This window comes from Oxyura jamaicensis, chromosome 23 (genome assembly GCF_011077185.1).
Source record: "Oxyura jamaicensis isolate SHBP4307 breed ruddy duck chromosome 23, BPBGC_Ojam_1.0, whole genome shotgun sequence".
Taxonomy (NCBI): Eukaryota; Metazoa; Chordata; class Aves; order Anseriformes; family Anatidae; genus Oxyura; species Oxyura jamaicensis.
In genome coordinates, this window is record NC_048915.1 from 3103549 (window position 1) to 3126044 (window position 22496).

At 47.5% G+C, this 22496-nt stretch overlaps 1 protein-coding gene across 1 annotated transcript in view; it reads right to left on the reverse strand.

Annotated features, from left to right (window-relative positions):
* The window catches only part of ARID1A (AT-rich interaction domain 1A), a 60326-nt gene that overhangs the window by 21190 nt on the left and 16640 nt on the right, over positions 1–22496 (reverse strand). Inside the window, 3 exon segments of the mRNA XM_035345511.1 lie at positions 13038–13151; positions 14330–14791; positions 15482–15694. Coding sequence (XP_035201402.1) covers positions 13038–13151; positions 14330–14791; positions 15482–15694 — 789 coding nt within the window.

Here is a 22496-nt window from a genome sequence, read left to right on the forward strand (position 1 = left end):
AAGTTAAAAATGAATTGTGCGTAAACCTTTCTTGGATGTTAGGATGTGTAGGAATTGATACAGGACAGTATCACATAAAGCAGGTAACTCACAAAGTGTATTTCACCTCTACAGAACTGAAAGTTTTACGAATCCCGATAATAAAGTCATTTCCCAGCAAAGAAATGTTCCAGCAGCACAGCAGCATTTTCTAAGCGTGTTATCCAGCAGCACTAAGTTTCTCAGAAGTGTGATTCCTGCAAGTGGAAGGAGAGAAGCAGACTGGAATGCTTAAGTGCAAACAGCTAATCAGTAAGGAGCTGTTTTCCTCCTATCAAGTTATTTTCTCAGGATGCCAACCATCAAGACACGGTGTTTTTCTACCTAGACCTAAAGGACACCCTCCAATTTTGATATCCCATTTACTCAAGTGCACCACAAACTAGGGGGAAAGGGAATCTCTCAACCTCTCTGCAGACTGTTTTAACGACAGTTACAGCAGAGAAGCCTCCAAGGAAAAAAAAAAAAAAAAGGGAAAAAAAAAAAGGAAAACCTCATTGCAATAATGGAGACCTGCTGCTGTCAGTGGGTTCTGGACCGAGTCCAAAGAGGAGAGGGCCAGTGAGGTTTTATTTGCCTCCCGCAGAGCATCAGGAAGAGACCTGGAAAGACGCAGCAGCACCACGAGAAGGGCTCTCCTCTTCCCTCCTCCTGCGAGCGCAGCCAATCGAGCCGAGACAGGAGGTGAGGCTCAACAGCAGTAACTCTGCCAACTTGAAGGAAACGTCAGGGTCTGGAGAATTTCCTCACGTGTTTCCAATGTGTTTTTTATGCATTTTATTGCTCATCTGCCATGCAGATCAAAAACGCTGGAGGGATTCCAACTATTTCACACAGAATCTCACACTCCAGGCTGGCTGCAGCCCCAAAGCCTGAGTTTCTTCACTTGAAATACTGCCCAGTGTTATTTTGGGATGTGACCTGATAGCGGAAGCCCACAGGGACCCTGAAACGATAACTGTTCCAGCTGCGATTGGTTGCCCAATCCTCACCGATGCCAGCATGGGTTTGTCAGTACTGCTGACAAACAAGGACTCAGCAGCTAACACCTTCTTTTCACACCACAACAAAACCATGCCTGAAATCACACAATCTGGTACCCAAAGGAGGGGGCAGGGGAGTTCATCTCTCTCCGGGAGAGGGTTGCAAGTCCTGGCATGACCAACACAAGGGAGCCGGTTGGTTTGTGCTGGAAACAGCGAGGTTTCTTTTATACCAACAGGGGAACCACCATTTCGCTATCTGATACGAGCTCATTTGTTAAACAAACACGAAGATGAAACAACAAGAAATACTTCAGATCAAGGTAACAAAACCCCAGAGAACAGATTCAAGGCTCTGCTCGGGCCCACCTCACTGATCTGGAAGAGCAGGAAGATGACCAGAAAGTACATTGATCTCCTCGCCGGGGACTGCGAGCTTCCTATGCTGCTCCCCTGCCCATCCCCAAGGTAAGCGCATATGAAAAGTGTGGGGGAAGAGGGAAGGAGCGCAGTCAGGGCCTACAATCATTACGTCTATCTGATCACTAGATAGCACTCAAGGAAATTATGAGCTGGAGACGAGCATGTGGTAAAGGTTATAAATTCTGCAAGGCCAGTTGTTTCCATAAAGATGCTTACAAGCAAGACCACAGCACAATGGCTAAATTTATTTCCCCGATTCTTTCTGAAAGGGAAAAAGCCTCTTCACTGCCTCTGACTAATTGAAATACCTACTTTTGATTCCAATTTCACGTTCTCTGCAGCTTACTTTCCATTCATTTAAGAACTACCGGCACCTAAAATTACAAGCTTGTCCTCTCCCTCCCCTTTATTTCCACCCCCAACATACCTCAAGTCCTCTCTACCACAAAAGTGACACAGCTGACTGGCAGGCCAGAATCTCCCTGCTATTTCAGGGAGAACAGACTTGTTGCTCTTTCTACAGTACAGACAACTCTATTTTGCATCTTATACCCCACAGAGCAACACATCTTGTAACACCAAGTGGCCTGGAGACCTCACTGTGCTTCATCTACCACACCCTTCAGGTGCACAACGACCCCTCGTGAAGCTGACTTGAGATTTCCCCAGATCTGACGAAGGGTCCGGGCAGGGCCCTACAGCCCATCACCACCTTTTACTTACAGCTTGCCTCTTTCAGGTTGCTTCCCCAGTAAAAACTAAAAGCTAGATTTGGGGAACACAACTTAAGCTACAGTAAAAACCCATTTAATACTTATTAGGACGGAGTAATCTCCATCTACATCATATCTACAACCTCCAAAGCTTTTTCTTGCCAACAAACTGAACGGTCAGAAGGGAGTTTTTCAGTCTCCGAGCTGATCCTGCTTACCAGAGGCACACTGGAAAGGTGCCTGTAGGCCTACACACCTACCACCAGCTCAACTTCACCTGCCATGCTTTAAAATCTTGTCGAAACCCATCAGCACTTACCACCACAAAGATATAAGTGACTGAGTAATGGCTCTGGATGGGGACGAACATCATTGTGCTCACTCTGCTCTCCTACAGTCGTTAACGTGCAGAGAATAACGGGTCAAGCTCCGTGAAATTCTTCCAACACTTTTAGGCTGGACAACAGATGAAGGGGAGGAGGAGAAGGAAGGATGCACGCACAAAGCTCTTCCAGCACCACCTCTCCCCACACCTAGAGCACCATGGTAACTTACAGCAAGATCACAAACAGGGCCACGGTTACCAAGTGTTCCATTCTGTACCGGACAGGTCTTGGGGAGCAGTAGGAGGCAGAAACCAGCAGTGTGTATTTTTAAATGGTCGGTTTACCTGTTACTGATTCCGAGTTCATACCTGCGTGGGAACTATAGTCATCCACATTTCCAAGCTACCAAAGACTAATCAAATGTAACCAAAGTCTAGCAACACAAGCGACACACTTCTTGACCATACACAGCTTTCCTCCTCTGCCACGTACCTCCCAGTTTGTACTCCCTGAGGAGAAGAGTTTGTTTTTAGTTTGCAAGGGAAAGATGACTTTTTCGTGGGTTAAGAAGCAGGGAATGCCCAGAAGATGCCTGCTGCAGTAGCATGAGCTGCACAGCGCGCTTCTGTGCTTTATGAGAGCTTTTTAAGTTTAAGGCCTTGCCTCTTCTATCCCTCTTCAAACAGGGCAAGGCCAGCAATGAGAAGGAACAAAGAGTTTCAGTTATACAGTGAAATGACTGGGTTTGGCCCTTCAAGTTTGTTCTTAGAAGTTCAAACCCTGATCTGAGCAGTAAGAGGGTTCTCAGGTTCTGCATCATGTTCTTTTAGAAAAAAGCTAAGATCCCAGTTACAAAACTAAGCATGCATAAAAACGTTCAGGTTCTGTTACGTGCCACTTACTCATCCCAGGATTCCTTAAACAAAGGAAAAGTGCTAGACTTTTACTTCAGGAAAAAACACCAGCCCCGTAAAACAAGTATGAGGAAGGTAACACTATCAAGGCTCAAGCCTCTGCTAGATGGAGTCCATATTCCCTTCCTTTATGAGGAGTTTAAGCTCCTCTCAGGCATCAGTGCTGACAATTACAAACCTAAGATGGGGACTAGAACATGCAAGAGAGATTTGTGCAGTTTCAGCTCAAAAAAAGAAGCTGAAAAGCTCATTCTTCCAGGCTCGCTTTAGACAAACTGGTAGAAGCTGCTGGCTCTAGCTGCACTGCAGGAAAAAGAGCGTTTGGAAAGGAGGCTGTCAGGAGGAGGGGCTCAGCGTCACACAAGAAATTTTACTCTGATTGCAAAAATAAGCTGCTGTTCTAATCCACCTCAGTAAATCTAGGTGAGTCGGGTCATTTGGCAGAAAGCAGGTACAAAATAAAAAAGGGAGAAAGAGAGACGGAAGTGCTGCTGGCTTTACTACATTCCTGCAACGGGAGACCTTGCAAAACAGCCAGCACTGCTACCGCAGCAGCCATTGATTTTTCAGAGGTCGATACTCCACTCCCACAGATCTGCTCGGCAGGAGCTTTAATCACATCTACTGCTCCTACTCTGTGCCACCCCTCCTTCTCTTCCCCCTCCAAATAAAATTTAAAAAAAAAAAAAGAAGAGGAGGGGGGGGTCCTCCCCCTCGAAACACTGACCAGATTAACAAATTTCATATTCTGCCTCTTTGGAGAGGACATTCGAAGGCTGTGGTTGCAGCACGAAGTACAGAAGGAGTAACGTGATTTACGCACAGAACAAGATGTCGCTGAAGGGAAAACCCACGGCGTGGAAATCCGGCGTTCCCACCCAGGGAGCGCTGGGTGCTCAACTCTTCTGCAGGACCCTGGGAAACACAGCAGCAAAGCCCCCCAGGAGATAGTTGCCATTTAACCCTTTGAAAGCTGCTCAGCTTCTGAAAGTACTCCCGGGTTTATCTAACCACTGGTACAACAAAGCATTCAAAGCAGCAGTGGAAATGCTGAAGTTCTGCCTGACACTTCGGCTAGCACAGAAGTTGGCCTGGCCATCCAGCAGCAGCATGCTACAAAAAAAAAAAAAAAAAAGGGTGAAACTTGAAGCTTCAACAGCGACACCAACCCTGAAATGGGTTGCAGGAAAGAAGATGCGTGACCCGGGCACAGTGAGCAGCGTTATCACAGCAGCATCAGAGATGTTCTCAGCAACACTGATTTTTTTTTTTTGAAGGGTGCTGGGGACACAGGGGAGCGAGAGCTAGAAGTTGACCACATCAATCAGAAAGGCTGGTCCAGCACCAGGCCCTGGGAAGGAAAGTGCAAGTGAAAAGCTAGTACGGGCTCAGGTGACAGACCACAACCTGTTTATTTAAAGAGCCTTTGTTTTTCTTCCAGTTTTTTTTTTGTGTGTGTTGTTCTGCTTCGGTCTGAAGACAAAGCCCAGATCATACAAGAAGCTCAATCCCGTAAGAGGCAGGAAGCTACCCTCCAATTGCCAGCCGTAAGGATATTCCAACTCCCCAGCAGTGCTTCCTCTGGAAGGCACTTTCCAATCTCTGATGTGTTCAATTTAGACTCCAAAGCATTTAGTCATCTCAGCATGTGATTATGCCACCATGCCAACCATAGGAGCTTGGGTGGGCAAAGAAATGCAGCAAAGGCAGGAGTCTGAAATAATTAAAAAATTTAAAAGGCCCCTGTTAAGGTCAATACTTCAGATTTCAAAGCAACTCCGCTTTCAGTATTATCATCAGCCTCTGTGAAACAATTAAGAGTGACAGAATCCATTTCTAAAAAAGCGTAAAGGAGAAAGATTTTAGGAGGGAACAAGATTTGTTAAGGCACTGGATATTTGCAAGCCTGATGAATCTGGCAGTGCCCTCGCTGGAACAAGCTGGGAAGAGACAGCCAAAAGCTGGCAGCTCCCTCCAAAAGGCCGTCGTACCTGCGGGGAGACAGCAATGGGGCGACACGAGGGCTACAGCTGAGCCCCCTGACACCGCCAGCAGTTCTAGGGAAATAAACTTTCATCCAAGAGCCTGTCTGAAATACTGCACCCGGTACCGCTGACCTGGATGGGACACAGAAACTGAAGAGACGTTTAAAAGGACTGAAGGCAATTCTGCTCTCGTCCTGGCTCAGAGCAGCGAGCGTGCAGGGGAAGAGGTAAGCACAGCCATGGCAACCTGGCTCATGCCACGCACTGACGCACACCCACTGCCACCCTCAGGGTCAGGGCTTGCCAGAGCAGTCAATTCCCAGAGATGCCACTTCGTTTCACTTCAGGAAATTTAAAAAAATAATAATAAATAAACGTTCTTGTTTTCCTCAGCGAGGCTTGATTCAAACTACAGTAAAACGTATTTACACAACTCCTCCTCCAATTACCACACAGGCCTCGTTTGAAATCTCAGCACGAACCTTGCACCCCCGGGTACATGGGCACAAGCCCGTCCCAGCCGCGTTGCCACTGCCAGAGCCCTGGGCCCATGCCATGCCCTGCATTTGAGAGCCACGTGGAAAGCTTTCTCCACTGCGTTCGTGATTGTGCACATCTCCGAGACGAGTCAATCCAGAAGGCCAAAACAACATTACTAGGAAAATGATCCCAGTGAACTGAAAGCGCAGGTATGGCAGCATTTAAAATGAGCACAGCGTTGTCAGCCAGAGTTAAACGCCTTCAGTAACCCCTGTAACCACCCCACGCAGCACACGAAGGTCATGTCAGCGCCGTCCCTCCCTCCCCTGCTCTGTTTGGGATCTCCAGCAGGGTTAAGTTGCTTCCAACGTCAGGCTGACTGAGGCTTCTGCGCGTTTTCAAGGGTCTCCGATAACACCAGCTCAGCAGCAAAAAGGAAGTGAAAGGCTGATTTCCCTGCCCTACAACAGCGAGCTGCTTGAAAGCGTGCTTAAAAGCTGAGGGTCATCTCACGAGGCGTGTGCTTCGGCACTTACGGTGCAAGAACGCTCTGTATTTCCAGGGGATGCGTGTGACTGAGAGCACAGACTATTGTTTGGGATCCAACATCAGAACTGGTCATCCTACAGCAATTTCCTGATTAAACACTGACCCGCCTAGTCCCTCCAGCTGGGCCTAAACCCGGCCTCAGGAACGTACAGGGCCCGGCTCCTGAGCGAGCTGCGGCCGCCGTCTGGGCTCTCCCCGCCGAGATGGCCGCTCCGCGCTTGCGTTAGGCCTGTAACCGAAATCGTTCCTGAGAAAACGAAAGGTTCCAGTTAGGGGAATCTGTGTAAGGCGTACAGGCAGGAAGCAGAGCCGAGCCGCTAACGACTAGAATAGAAACAGGAAACGAGCCCGGCATCGAGCATAGCGCAATCTGCTGCCAGCGCAGGCTCCCGCGAAGCTGAGCTGCAGCAGCGGCCCAGCGCGGCGTGATTGCTGAAGGGACACTTCTTGGCTTTGCCGGTGGGAGATGGCGAGGGCAGAGGGTTTGGTGTGGCCCAGAGAGGGCCTGAGAGATGCACCACGGGGTGGGGAGCTTCCTCCCGAGCACCAGGTCAGATCAGCTCAGTTCCAGCCTGGAGGAAGGGGTGGGAGGAGAGAAATTGCCACATGGACAAATAGCAGAGCGGCCCTGAGAAGCAGGTCAGACGCGCGAAGCATGTCACTGGAGTGGCTAGAAGATTAGGGTAGCTTTCCGAGCAGCACTCTATACTCTCTGCATCTGTAAAGGCTAGTAGCAAAATTAAAATTAATTAAAAAAAATGCATGGCCTTCTTAAGGAACTGCACAAAAGTGATTGCCAAGATTGCACACACCAAGAAGAGCTTAGACAAAGAAGCCCTGGTCAGGTTAAAAAATGTTTTCAACTCCCTGTATCACCATAACTTGGGATAGAAACCTTCCCATCAGCATAAACTGGAAGGCACCCATCTCTCCAGTACCAGTGTTTCAGGTACTGTGCTCCTTGAGGCAAGCCTCCGGGTGCTGATGTGTTCATCCGCACACCCACTGCGATGCCCAGTCACCAGAGCATGCAACTCCCCTGCTTCGAAATGCATACACCACTAATCCCTCTTTCAAGGCAAGTAATAAGACGAGCTCAGAAGGCCAAACACAAACCAAACATAAGCAGGAAGTCCCGCATGGGGGGGAGGGAGTGACTGAAGTGACCACGAGATTCAACTATAAAGGTTTCTTCTCCCTTCCCCCAAAAGAAATTGCCAAAATGAAAAATATTGAGCTCAAAGAATTTTTCAGAAAGCATTCATTTCCTGGGCTGCACCTCCGTCTCCATCCACAGCAGCTTTGAGGTAGTTTTTCACTGTACATCAGGCTGTTGCATTGATTATTTCCAGGTCAGGGGATGCAGCTGACAGAGCTCAACTTTATTCCACTTCAAGTACCTGAAGAGTGCAAGCTGAAACGACCACCTTGTAAAACTGGCAAATCCAAGTAGTGCTTTCCTGACACCCTCCAGCATGCCCTAATTCAGAAACTACTTGGCTTATGAGGAAGAAGTCATCAAACAAAAAATACCCCACGACGCTGGGGAGGTTCACAAAAGAGTCACTTCTCTATCAGCAAGAACTCAGCAGCTTCATTTCTCTCCCTTCCCATAGTCTAATTTTGCTAAATCCATAATGCAAAAATTCCAAGACCAGAACGCACACTCAAAAGTTAAACAGATCAGCGGCTGACACGCCAGAAGGCTGTGCTGCCATTCAGCGAGACCTGGACCGGCTGGAGAGGTGGGCAGGAAGAAACCAGATGTTGTTTAATAAGAGCAATTGTAGAGTCCTGCACCTGGGAATGAACAACCAGGAGTATCAGTACAGGCTGGGGGATGACCTGCTGGGGAGGAGCTCTGAGGAGAAGGACCTGGGGGTCCTGGTGGACAACAGGTTGGCCATGAGCCAGCAGTGTGCCCTGGTGGCCAAGAGATCCTGGTGTGCATTAAAAGGAGCATGGCCAGCAGGTCAAGGGAGGTGATCCTCCCCCTCTGCTCTGGTCAGGCCTCACCTGAGTACTGTGTCCAGTTCTGGGCTCCCCGGTACAAAAAAGACAGGGACCTCCTGGAAAGAGTCCAGCGGAGGGCCACAAAAATGATAGGGGGCCTGGAAGAAAGGCTGAGAGACCTGGGTCTGTTCAGCCTGGAGAAGAGAAGACTGAGAGGGGGTCTCATCAATGTCTATAAATATCTGAGGGTGGGAGACAGAAGGATGTAGCCAACCTCTTCTCAGTGGTTTGTGGGGATAGGACAAGGGGTAATGGCCACATGATAGAGCACAGGAAGTTCCGCACCGACATGTGAAAGAACTTCTTCACGGTGAGGGTGACGGAGCACTGGAACAGGCTGCCTAGGGAGGTTGTGGAGTCTCCTTCTCTGGAGATATTCAAGGCCCACCTGGACGCCTACCTGGGCAGCCTGCTCTGAGGAACCTGCTTTGGCAGGGGGGTTGGACCCGATGATCTTTCGAGGTCCCTTCCAACCCCTACAACCCTGTGATTCTGTGATCAGGAATTTGTTTGCAGTTGGTTATTTCCTGCCATTGATAAGATGCTTTTCAAACCTGAAGTTGGCGATGAACCAAACTGAAATGCAGCTAAATGAGAAATACAGTTTGCCAGTAGTGCAAAATATTGAGATTAAAATGATTTCCCACTCCACATTGAGATGAAAATCAGTTGCCCAGAAAAGAAATGGGGTTCCTCCCTCAAGCTGCACAGTAAAACTGACCAAAGCCGACTAAAGACATTCTGTGACTGGAATTCTGAAACTTCTGTACAAGCTGCCCCAGTTTGCTTCATTATGCATTTGCTGCAACAAAAATTCAAACACAACCTTGCTACTTCAGCACCTCCAAAACCCTGCCAGTATCTGCCCTCCTGCTTCAGCCAGAAGTCCCAACCCAAGCAGAATGTTTCCCATCAAAGCACTGCCGAAAACAGCGTGCCTCACACAAGTTTTGGTTTCTACAGATAGAAAAACTTCACTGAAGAAATCCCAGAAAGTCCAGTGAAAAGCACATACAGCCAGTACATACTGGTAGCAAATCAGTTTTGCTCTATACGTGGCTTTTAGGGCCAATCTGTAAAAGGTCGTAACACCACAGTTATCAACTTCTGTGGTTAGGAAAGTGCTAACAGCATGGCAGGCACTGTCTCGGTGCTCTGCTTCACATCCACTTCAAAGACAGCAGGAACCTGTACTCGACTCCTTCAAGGCAGAGACCAAGGCAACGTAACACTCTGCTCCACGTTCCACGAGATACAAAATTCCTTCTAACAATCCCCAAACTCCAGAGATTTCTGCAGCAGAACTGACTTCAATCCAAACCCAAGTGGATGTCCTAGCACCTTGTTTGCTTCCCTGAACTTGTTATGAGAGCATCTTCCAGGCCTAAGCAGAAGGTAATTAATAACTGGAAATATTTGACTTCTACAGACTCTGCATCCAAGCCTCCAAAGGTAGAGACACCAAATAAACTGGATATGACTTGCCAAGAAGAATTCTTTGCTGAAGAGATGAGACTAGGGAATCTCCTGGGAGAGTATGATTTATGCTATGGATTACTATTCCTCCATTACACCCAGACACAAAAGACTACACTTCACTTCTCCCATACACAATTGGAATCTAAGTTTAGTTTAGCTGCAATCCTGACAAGAGATTCCCTAGGGAAGCAGCAAATTCTTCAGAGAAATTCTTCATCCAGCCTGCTACAGGAAAAGAGTACCAGGCAGGACACTCGCGTGGATGCATTACTCTTTAAAAGACATCAGCGCATTCACACGAGCAGCAGCATCCTCCCCCAGTGCAGCAGGCACAATCTTCAGAAAATGAACAATAAACCAAGAAATACTTTAGCTAGAACAGCCTAGTAACACCAGCAGAAATGGGAGACCAGACTTCTTGCTACTTGCAGATGTTCAGGCAAAGCACTAGAGAAATCAGTAATTTGACTCTTCTGCTGTTAAAAGTCTTAATACAGGAGCATAGTCAGAAAAAAAAGTTTAGTTAGGGACACAAAAATCACTGCCAGGATACCTTGAAGGCCTCCACCCAGAATGATCAACCTTACATCTCTCAGGCAAATCTTAACAAACCAGCAACATCTGACAGGAGTTGAACAACTTGACGACGTTGCCAAACTAACACTTAACATCTCTAGGAGACCACGACTTTCTGAAACAGTGACGGTGTCAGCCAAAAATACATTCCCACTTTTACTGCTTCAAGTTTCAGCATTAATACGATGCGCAGTATTAAACGCGTGAAGGCTAAAGACTCGTAAAGGCACTGGGGACATAAATTTAACACTTCGTAAATAAGTACCTAAAAGCAGCAACCTCCTTCTCCTCCTGGAGCTGATCTATGTTTAATTAAAGATGATGCATCGTACGATTTGCCCCGATTCCAGGATACCCAGTGAGCTATTCCACAGTGCCCACGGAGGCTTAGAAGAGGACTCAGAACTCCACAAAAAATTAAAAACCCACAAACTAACTACGCTTCTCTAAGTCATATATAATGGCAAAACAGGGATCTAGGAATCCCCTTGGCTAGTATAAAACTTTCTAAAACAGACAGAGTGAGCAATATAAGGAAGATAAAAGGAATTGATAACACCCTTCCAATGCAGCTTTTCTGCTTCTACGCATCCCCAGGCCAAGTTTTGTGCGAGACACTGATCACCGAAACAAAGAGTTGGCTTCCATACACCTCAGAGGTCCTCTTTACACCACTCCACAACATCACTGTCTGATGCATTCTCAGTTTACAAACGGGTGCTGATCTTGCCCTACAGTACCCTAATTAGAGGGGCAAATAATTATGAAACACACATAAGAATATAGGTGAGTTTTTCTTCTTGCAGGGAGTTTGTGGTGTTTGCTTGTTGGGTGTTTTTTTTTTTTGGCTTACCAAGGAAAAGGCCTTGAAGTACCCGAGGGTTAAGCAAGCTAAACACTGCTTGTTTTCTTAAATGCTAATTACTTGGTGATATTCTGAAAAACAAGACGACTATAAAGTCTGTTTAAAACAGGAAATAAGCTTTACAGCTAGCAGATTATAAAAGCTGGACCAAATTTTTGTGCCCTGGATTTCTTTTCAGAAAACCTCTGAATATCTGATTAGAAATTAGTGGACACGTTATCATTTCAAACTGGATAAAATTCCCTCTTTTTTAAGTTTTCCCTCACTTTTACGGCAGAGATGTGTATCTTTTCTTAAATTGCTTGGGAAAAAGGAAAGCTTGAAAGGGCCCAAACGCATTAAACCACAAGGTATAAAAAATTCCCACTGGTGCTGAGAAGGAGCCACTTCTGCTAAGCAGAGCAACTAATTCCTATAATCTGAGTCAGAGGGCGCTGATTGGTAGGATTCATGAAGGCTCTATCAACAATGCTACTAAACAGGACTTCCCACCGTTCAGAGCTAGAGCAATTTCTTCAATTACTTCAGCGGCTTCACTTTTCCTACATTCTTCGCCAGAAGATGGGTCACATGGAAGAACTTGTGGAGAGGCAGAGTGGAAAGAAACATGCTATTTAAAAGGATTTTTCCCCGGGCCTCAGAACAAATTAAATCTTTGTAATCGAGGTCCAAAAAAAAAAAAAAGAAAAAAGAAACAACCCACAACTACTCCCATTAGGTGGTCAGAACTAGAATCACTTTGTATTTTGGGTGACAATTTGTACCCACAATCCAAAGGAATTATTTCAAGGGGCTCACAACAAAGCTGTTCTCATTGCTGAGAGCAAAAATAACTTTGCTGTATACACAGCTCACTTTCCTGTGACCAATCCAACTGCAGCTTAGAAAACAGACTTAGCCAGTGGCTAAATAAAAAAAACTCACTTCCTACTGGTTACAAGTGAAAGTAACCAGCAAAATCAGAATTCAGCAGCTTAATACTGTTCTTCCAAGTCAGAGGCATACGGAGACTTGTGCAAACTTAAAACTTTTAACCTTTCTCCTTTTTCTTCATGAAGTTTTAACCCCAAATTAAACTATGCTGGTCCAAAACTTGCTGGAAAACTAGGCGCTGATCTCATACACAACTGTTCACTGCACCTTCAGCAAGCAGATTCAGGATGCAAAAGAAAATATAACTTGATCTATCAGGGAAGGAGCTCTCTCTGACTGATCTTCCTCACTCCAGGTATTAATGAACTTGTCTTTTTCACCAACTGTTCAGTCAGACTGGACCAAAGAAGCTTAAATCAGCAATATGAGGATCCAATAGCACAGCCCTTAACCACCTATGGAACAGTGAGCTAAAGGAACAACGGAGTAAAATAAAAGTGAAACACCTTTGCCTGAAGGTCAGAACCTACCCTCACAGTAGTCAGGTATTTCAGACACTATGAACAGAAAACTCAAGGAAATCTTTTGGCTAGAACTTACAGACCAGAGTACCTAGGGTTAAACTTTACTCTCAGATCCATTACTTTTGTAAATTACATTTAATCTCCAGTGGGAAGCCAGAAGCTAATGACTTGGTAAAAAAGCACAGGCAGCCTCCATCATTCCCATTTCCATGTGGAATACTACCAGCGCTAATTTATCCTGCTGTGCTTCTGATTGCCCTCACCCCATTCACTTCCCCAGCAGCTCACCACTCACCGGCAGGCTAGAAGGTCTGGACTGAAGATTCAAGTTCATGTCTTCTTGCCCTTTACTGGAAGCCATTGAGGGAGCAGATGATGCCTGGGACCCAAATGATTCTTGAGATAACTCCTGAAACATCAAGAAACACCAAATAAAAACACAAATGTGAATAAAATAAAGGCTCTGCTGGAATCACTCTGATGTATTCTCACTGTGGTAGAATTATGTACCCTCGGTGACATTTGCCCAAAACTGGAAATAGGGCAGTAAGGAGTTCAAGCCAGCACGCCTACTGCTCCACAGGAGGATAAACGTTGCTGGACTACCATAGTGACTGTTGGAAGTAGGAGTCCAAACCATGACAAAACAATAATTCTTCGGCTTTTCCTTATTACAGACAGATCCTGAAGAACAGAGACTGTCCTGGGAGACTGCCCACTTGGCTTCTCAATCTTCTAACATCTTACAACAGCTCTAAGTACTTTATTACACAAACACGGCAAGTCAATTAAGACCTTCAACTCTTCATACGCGCTACCTTCGATACCTTGCAATGTTTGCTGAAAGGTCCCAGCTAGCTTTTCACACGACTATTACCATAATATTAAACCTTGCTGAAAATAAACACAGGGAAAAAAAAAGATTGCCTCATGATCTTATCTTCAATTCCACATGCTTCACGTTTTATTTCTCCTCCCTAAAGCCAAGTTTTACGTTTAAGAGCAAACTCTCCCATCTACGCGTCACTCCGCAAAACGCCTTTTATTGGCTCAATTTCCACGTGTGCTGCCATCTGCAAACATCTGTAGAAAAAACTCCACCCAAGCAGCAAGGAACCAAGGAGCTTTCCCGTGCTCACTTCCTCTGTGTGATCAATACACCTCCTGAAGTCTTGGACTGAGATAGAAAAGCACCAGGAAACGGGGGTTTTTTTTGTAGACTCAGAAGTGCCCTGCTATTGTGCTAAACCAAGTAGCTCTGCAGACCACCTGGAGATCTTCCAGAGACCACAGTGTGAAAACCATGTCAGTATGAAATCCTTTAGACTGGTATTGCCAATCAGCAGCATGTACTCAGAACTAGTCTTCAAAACTGCAGCGTTACCGCGGCTCAGCCTGTTACCACCATAACATCTCCGTAAGATACAGATCTAGACACAACAGAGAAGGCAGCACATCTATTATCGCAATCATTCCAGCCAGCTTGCTGACGCGTAGCTCAACCGACTTTAACGCACAAAGAAAACGATTCGCCCGAGTTTCTCAAAAAACCACTCGCAGAAGGAACCAAAGCACGAGCCAGCCTACCTGAGGAGGGGGGAAGCGTTGCTGGGAATACGCAGACTGCTGCTGCTGCGGCTGCGACTGAGGGTATGAAGATGACTGCTGAGAAAGAGCCGAGGAAGCTGTCTGCTGAGTTTGTTGTTGCTGCTGGTAGGGCGACTGTGACTGCTGCTGGGAGTAGGGAGGCTGACTCTGTTGATGCTGCTGGGCTGTGGACTGCTGCTGAGGATATGGAGTCGGGGACTGCTGATGGGGCGGCTGGGACTGCTGCTGAGAATACGCAGGCTGCGATGTCTGAAGTTGGGGAGGTTGAGACTGAGGCTGTTGCTGCTGCTGATAAGAAGGCTGAGAGTGAGGGGTCTGGGATGGAGGCTGTTGAGAATATGGAGGCTGCTGCTGCTGGGGATGAGGGCTTTGCTGGTTGTAATATGGAGTCTGGCTTTGCTGCCCGTATGCACTGGGACCCTGCTGTCCATAAGGCGGAATCTGCAGAAGAAGAGGGGAGAATTATACCGGTTAAGAAGCAACTTTAAGTACACACACAAAGTAAGATTATACTCAAGAAGCAACAATTTAGAGAGCTGTGCAGAGCAGTTAACTGGGAAGGTATTGGAAATGCCGCTACCTATGTAAGAAAGCTTCCCAGACAATATCAAATTCACTTGTATATGACGCTATCAATTAGTAATAAATTACATGCCATAACTAAGTTTTTAGGGATTTGACCACACTTCGATGACAATAATATTAAAAGGAAAGAAGGCTTGCTCCAGAAAGAAAAAAGCAGCCTTTTACATCCTGCCAACAGTCCAGCAGGAGCCACTTGGTTCACTTAGTGGGCCAGAACTGACCTGGAAGTCATTTCCACTGTAAGCAACAGCTTTGTCATTAACAGAATACAGGCATGTGGGCACCTTAGTCCCCTTCCCATTTTCCTCAGTTCTGATTCACTGCTCTGCTGTTACCTCTTGTTACAGCAAGGCTTTCACAGATCCTCAGACATGGATCACACCTGGATTCAGGTGTGGTGCAACATATAGCCTAAAGAAACGTCCTTTTACCTAAGCAACTGATTCCGACCTGGTTGAAAGTGGTCCCTTCAGAAGGCACGGTACTTTGCTGCTCTTCTGCCTGCCCCTGCTGCAAACAGAGACTAGAGAAGCTTGGGTGCTCTACCTGCTGTGCATACGAGATGCTGCTCATTGTACTTTGCGTCCTGCTTTGCATTCCCATGGGATATCTCTGGGGAGTCTGCGGCCCGTACGGCTGTCCGGGATAGCCATGTCCTTGCTGTGGCCCCGCCTGAGGTCCCTGCTGTTGTGTGTACGGGTTGTTTCCTCCGTATGGCTGAGGCCTCATCTTCCCCATCTGATCCATTGGGCTTGAAGGCTGCAAAGCAAGTTGAGACACACGATGTACATCCAGCTGCATACAGGAATTGTTCCCGACCTCTAAAGAACCCCCAGAAGAAAACTTCAACAAGTTGGTGTGGAGAAGCAGAAGCCAGCCTGCTCCTTCTCAGGTGCTACAACCCACGGTTACATTCTGAAGTACAGCACGGTTCCTGCTGCCCTTTCAAACCCACAGACATTTCACAAAGAACGAACCCAACGAGAAGTTATTTTATGCTGACAGATCTCCTGCGGCCAGAGAACAGAAAAAAGGTGGGAAGGATCACTGAGATGAATTATCAGTGTGAGTGGCTTTTCCCCATGGTAGGCAGTAGTTTAATGTCCAGATATTCCACAACAAGGTACATTTACGCTGAAAATTTAAATATTCACGAGAAATGCTGCTTCTTTCACATTTAACAAGGTCTCCCAAAACACTACAGGCTGTTAATTTACGCACTTCAATTATTCCACGTTGATGTAGTAACACTGGGCACTGCTACTGATGTTCAGTGTTCAAGACTGACGTTCTGCGTTTTGTTTTTTAGCAAGAGCTTTGTGTCTGCTGCCTTTTGTATAACGCAGGTTTCAAAATCACATTTCTTTAGATGTGTGGAAAAACACTGGTCAGCCTTGAAAGTCAAGGCCCTGAGTTTTAGAGCGGACTTCATGAGCTGAGCGAGTAAATGCAACTTTGCTAGGACTTCCTCATCTGCACCACCTCTGCCTGAAGCCAAGAGGTAAGAACAGTCAATCAAATTTCCTGAAAATACTATAAACCTCAAAAACACAGCCCTTCTACCTAGGCAGTTGCATTACCACACTAAAGCGAGGCCTGCCTTCAGCCTGATTTGGCGTAGCGACCTCTAAATGAATCCCAGCCGCAGTCTTTAACCTCCATCACTTGGGCTGAATAAGAGCTGCTCCCTGATCTCCCGATGACCTAACTAATACCAATTAGACTTTTTCCACCACATCACCATGACAATGGGCTCTCTATTACGCCATTCCTTCCTGTAACTAGCCCTAGGGTGGTATTTGTACGGATCCACCCTCTCTTGCTGAGATCAGGTGCTTGAGGAGTGGCACTACAGGCCTGCACAAGCAAATATCGCACAAAGCCAGCTCCTGCTGGAAAGCTGAAAGAATCCCAGACACCGGCACAGTATTTCAGTTATGTTTGCAGAATCTGCCCTCCCAGGAAAAAGTTCGTGCAGTATGCTACACTTCAGAAAATCCTACCTCAACAGCCAGCACAGCTTGAAGTCCCAACACGCAGACCCTGAAAACATTTGTTTGACCAGCTGTCTGCTGCTTCGTGCCTGCCAGGCAAGGCGCACAGCACCGTGCCCACGCCAAAAAGAAGTGAGTAGGGGCACAACGGGGAGTTAATGGCGCTCTTGTGGGTCGCGGGAGGGAATTTCACGGGGAGGGCAGGCAAAGCAGCCCACTTTCGGCAAGGCGGTGCGACCCACTCAGCCAAAAGCAGGCTCCCCGAGAGCAATTTGCACCAACGTGGCAGAAATTGATGGAGAACGAGATCCAAGCCCCCTCCTCCCCTCCCGTTCAGCCCCAGACACCCTTGCAAACGCAACGTTTGCCATCCTACAGAAGTTGCTCACAGACAACCGCGTACGTTGAGCCAATACGATTCCCTCCATCAAGACAGTTTTACAGAGAAACGTGCCTGCCACGCTCCTTTGTGCTTATTTTTTTCTCATTTTAGTCCATACTAAAACAGCCCTGGAGAAGTTTCATGGTTTATGCCGAAGTTACCGCAGACGCTACTGCCGAGGAGCACGGATTGAGGCTGCAGTGGCCTGGAAGAAGCCCGGAGGAGCGCTGCATTGCTCCCGGGAGGCCGTAGCCCCACGCAGGGTTTCTGCGAGCTCTGAAGAGGAGCTTCCATTCACGGGGACAGAAAGGAAAAAAATAAATACATAAAAGGTAAAAAGGTCTTGGAGTGCTTCAGCCTGAATCCTCAGAGCTACGCTGGCTACCTCCTGAATGGGAGCATCCATGTGGAGCTTTAATACACCCTAACGGATGCAAATTGTGTTTACGTCTTCCAAGCAATTGTCCCTAACGCTTCCCGAGCTTGCCTCGTGGATACCACCTCAGATTACTGACATCTTTTTCCTCCCCACACTATTTTCTTTGGTATGTTAAAACAGTACCACCAGGACAGCTTCCTTGCCCCCAGCCTTCAGTAAGTCGATGCTCTCTTTCATCCTACCCCCAAAAAAACACGGGCTGCGCCTTTCTTCTGCTACCTGCTCAAGGGCAACTTTTGGTTCCTGAACATTTCAGCATCTCTTCCATTTGTTACTTGTTTCCCCCCAGTTGGTACCTCACCTTCACAGCCTGCTAGCAAAGGCAGCTTCTCAGATACATTCTTGTTCTTTTTCTCTTTTCTTTTCTCTTTTAAATATGCACACACCACACGCTGCCTCCTCTGCACAGATTTTCTTGTCTGTGGTCACCCACAAAGCTAACCAGACCTTCTGGAAGGACAGAAACAAGGTGAAGATCCACTTTTCCATGACTTTTACAGGAAGCAGGATCATGATGACTGTTAAAAAATTTCAAGAAACATTTGGAACAGTTCAAAAAGTCATTAAAAAAAAAAAAAAAGAAAGGAAAGAAAAAAGCAACCCAAAACACAAAACCCAAACATATTTCCAGGATGTGACCAAGTCGTCACCTTGATGGCTCAGCGTGGGAGGACGCGACGTGCTTCCAAGCTGCGTGGCTTTGAACTGCCACTCTCCTACAAGGCCTTAGCACCCAGAGATGCTAAAAACAAACACGAAGAGCCTCGCTCCCCATCGCAGCCTTATAAGTAAAAGCCTATAAGCAGATGAAATGTAAATGCCAGTTAATTTCCTCCGACAAAAGAACAATAGTTCATGCACGCACCCAACTTGTTGCAAACAACAGGCTAACTCGTGCTCCCTGGGGCTGCCGTGTACATCTCAAATGCTGCAACGCCTCGTTCCTTCCTCCCAAATCTCCCCAAAAAGACACCTACTGCACTGACAGGGCTTTAACTCCTCTCCTCTTAGCAGCATTGCGCTGTCTTCAAGAGCATACCATCAGAAGTCTACTTGACTCTGCTCTCTCAATCCTTGTAGGTAAATTTAACCACACGTGCCTCGAGAAAAGAGCAGTCCAGGCTGAAATGCAGCGAAGTGCTGATCGATCTGAGAGGTGGTACGAGGAGCCGAGGTGCAGCACGGCTCCTCTGCACGCCGCTGTCAGGAGGGATGGGGGAGCCGAGGGGAAGCGACGCCTGCTCACTTGCAAAAGCACTTGAGGAAATACCACGCTCCGACTGCAAAAGGCTGGAGAGTCTTCTCTGGACTGATACATGGGAAATCCTTTCAATAGGAAACCACAGGAGTAGATTACTGTGATTACACTTCAAAAGCAAAGGCCCTGCCACAGAGAGACATAATTGAGAGAAAGTGTCGCTCCTTGATCACTGAAGTCCAGACCCCCTGCTTACACCTCCTTGCATTCATAGGAATTGCTTCTATTCTCCCTTCAATCTCGGTATCTCCGCTGTTTTCTAACACTGTTAAGTACCAAAACTTGGCAAAACACAGCCCTGTCACCAGTCAAACTTTCAACAGTGAAGTTGTTTGGTACGGCGTTGAACGAAAGCAACCGAAAGCCAGCGCTCCAGAGAAACTGCTGAGTTCTCAAGGAAATTTAAGGTATTTCTAGCCTAAGAGCTTGTAACAGCAAGCCCAGAGCAAGCTTAAATGGCCCAGTTCAAAAGCTCCCCAGATCAGTATGTGCGATGTAAAGCATGTCAGGCCCCCACCACGAAGCAGCACCGTGAGAAGCAGCTAAAATCCAGCGGCAGAGCCTCCTGGCTGGGCGAGCAGGGCGAAAAGCTTTACAGCAAAAACCAGCCCCGAGAGGAGAAGAAAAACTAAGAGCCAGTGGTTCTGCTTCTCCGCTGCACAAGCAGACAGGTACAGCTTCCAAAAAAAAATAAATAATAAAGAAAAAAAAAAGCACTAAGCAGACAAGAGGATTTCACGAACAACTCTTAGATTTTTGTCCTGCAGAAGAAGAGTTTGGCCTCTCCAAAAAACAGTTTGCTTGAATTGGAGGGGACTTGCTTAACGGCCCCAGCAGGAAAACGAGTAAAGAAAAGAGGCAAATCCCACTTCGGAAGCAAGAGCCAAACCATCCACAGCCGTACAGAAAAGTCTAATTCTGACCTTCCCCATCACCTTATTACATATTTGTACTTTATTAGGCCAGGGGAAGAAAAGGGAGGAGAGCTCTTTACTGAGCTCTCCAGTTTCAGATCAGCGTCATTCGGCTATTGGCAAACAGAGGGATTGGCCACAACTGGTTTCCTCAGCTGCCCCCAAAAAACTAAAAATAAAAAGGCCAAAAAAATAATCAAAAAAGCACTAAGCTCTCACCTTGGATCCAAAATCTTTTCCTGAGCAGATCTGTTGTCCGTTTTTTGCGATAAAAAATAATAAAAAGCATTCCTGGCTGTTTAACCGAGAGAAGCCCTAATTGATTCCCACAGTAATTAACCTGCATTTTACCTCGGAGAGTGGTAGTTAAGGAAGTCGGCACTGCTATTTATAACTCATCTCAAATTGAGGGCAGACTGCCTAAAATCTAACACATCCCAGCTGTACTCCTGTTTGAACTGGGGCCAAGGGAATTTTTTAAAGCAATCTTGGCACTGAATGAATGACACCAACAGTATGAGCGCGCGTGTGGTTGTGTTGTGGTGACGTAGCAGCGGAGGTGGATGGAGGGGGGGCCCCCGATCGCTGTAATCCCTTCTCCCGAGCGCTCTCGCCACGCGCGCGGGCCCCGGCCCCGGCTGCACGGCGCGCCGGAGACGCCCACCGAGAGCCAAACACAGGAAACCGTCTTTTCCTGTGGAACGCCTTGAAGTGAGAAGCACATGGCTAATCTGCATAAAAGCAAAGCCACGCCACCCCTGCCAGGAAGGTTAGTGCTCGTAATCTCTGGCCACGGAGCTGGCTGCCTGCAAGGACTTGGACCCGCGCCTGATAACCCAGAAAGAGCCGAGAACAGATGGGCAAGGACCCCGGCAGAAACAGCACGGCGCACGTGACTCGCCACATGGCCCCGCGAGCACAAACTATTGTTTGGCTGCTGAGCGCCGCTACAAAGAGCCCGCCGGGTCCTGCCAATTCAGCACGAGGCCGCAGCTGCTCCCGGGCCACCCCCGGGACACTCGGGGGGATAGGGACCGCCAGACCCCGAGGGCTGAGCTGGGATGGTGCTGAGCAGCGCTGACACCGGTTAACGCCGTCCTGTGAGCACGTGGAATGAGCTGGTCACCTCCCTGAGGCTGAATCCGGATGGGACCTTAAGGAAATGGAGAGGTCTTGGAAGAAGAGCGTGCTGTTTCCTCGTGTCTCCAACCTCTCGTTGCCTGAAGATGAGGGCAAGTAGTCTCCGCAGGCAGTGAAGTTACAAAGCTGATTCCCACGTCAGCTATAAACACAGCGTGAGTGATGGACAATGCTGGGAAAGGGGAGTCGTTTTCCGTACGAATCAGTCAATCAGTACCACGGTCATACTGGATTTAAACCAAGCAAGAGAATAAAACCACCTACGCGCCCCAAACCTTTCTGTGCCACGTCTAGCAAAATCAACCAGCTATACAAGCCCGTAGAAGACTGTAGAAAAAGTTGAAAAGCAGTGACAGAGCATTAGCCTAACTGACACCTACAGCAGCTCGGGGAGGAGACCCGGGTCCAGATTCAGCAGCTATGCCAAGGAAGGCCAGAGAACCTCCACCTGAGAGTCCCTGGCCAACGGTGAATCGCTTGGGAAAAGCTTCTGAGCTGCTCAGAGGACTTACCAACTGACCATTAACATTATTATCAAAAAGTGACCCAAATCAATGGGAAGAGGCCGCACCAAACTTTGCCATTTCCAGTACTTTCCACATCCCACGGAGCTGCCCAGGGCTCCAACACCGGTAGGGCCGCGGAGGCTCCAGCACCCTCAGCATGCATCCAGGGACAAGGGATTTAACCTCCCACGACTGAGCCCTCCCTGTAAATCAAACCTCTGCCATATTTTCAAGTTCAACAGGTACAATTAGAGATACACTACCTGCAGCATCGAGGCAGACAGTTTTTGGCACACTCACCAGTGTTAAGCTGTGTCAGATGTGACGGTACCGGCACAGAAAGCACAGCTGCTGGGGAACAAGCGTGGAACCCATCTCCACACGGCAAGGGGGTGGGCAAAGGCAACACAACCAAGGGAGGGACATCCAACGGGCAACACAAGATGCTTCACAAGCCCTTTCAGCCACAGCTTCACTCACTTCTGTGTCTACCTGCGGCCTCTGAAACTCCGCACACAAGTGATTCAAATTCCTCCATACCAGCCTAGAGTTAGGCCGGGGCAGGAGCAACAACGACCAAGAGGCCTCGTTTGTGAGCAAACATGGCTCATCTTCCAGTGAGGAACACTCTCAGCTGATCTATTTAAGGTCTAAGAGGCTGCACTAAGGTCAATACCCCAGGCCCAACTCGCTACCCTTTATAGCTTCCTGAGGGGCCAGCGCACTGCGTCACGCTTCACTGCCTCTCTCCCTGTGGTGCCCTGCTTTTAAAGAGAGACGGAAGAGGCCGAAGTGAAATTAAACATTAAGATAACAAGAAAAATCCTCCCGTAGTAGCTGAGGATGTCCCCAGAAGACAAAAATACCAAGAAAACACCATGGCAAGCACTACACTATCGTGGATCAGGTGTCCCATTAGGACAGTTAA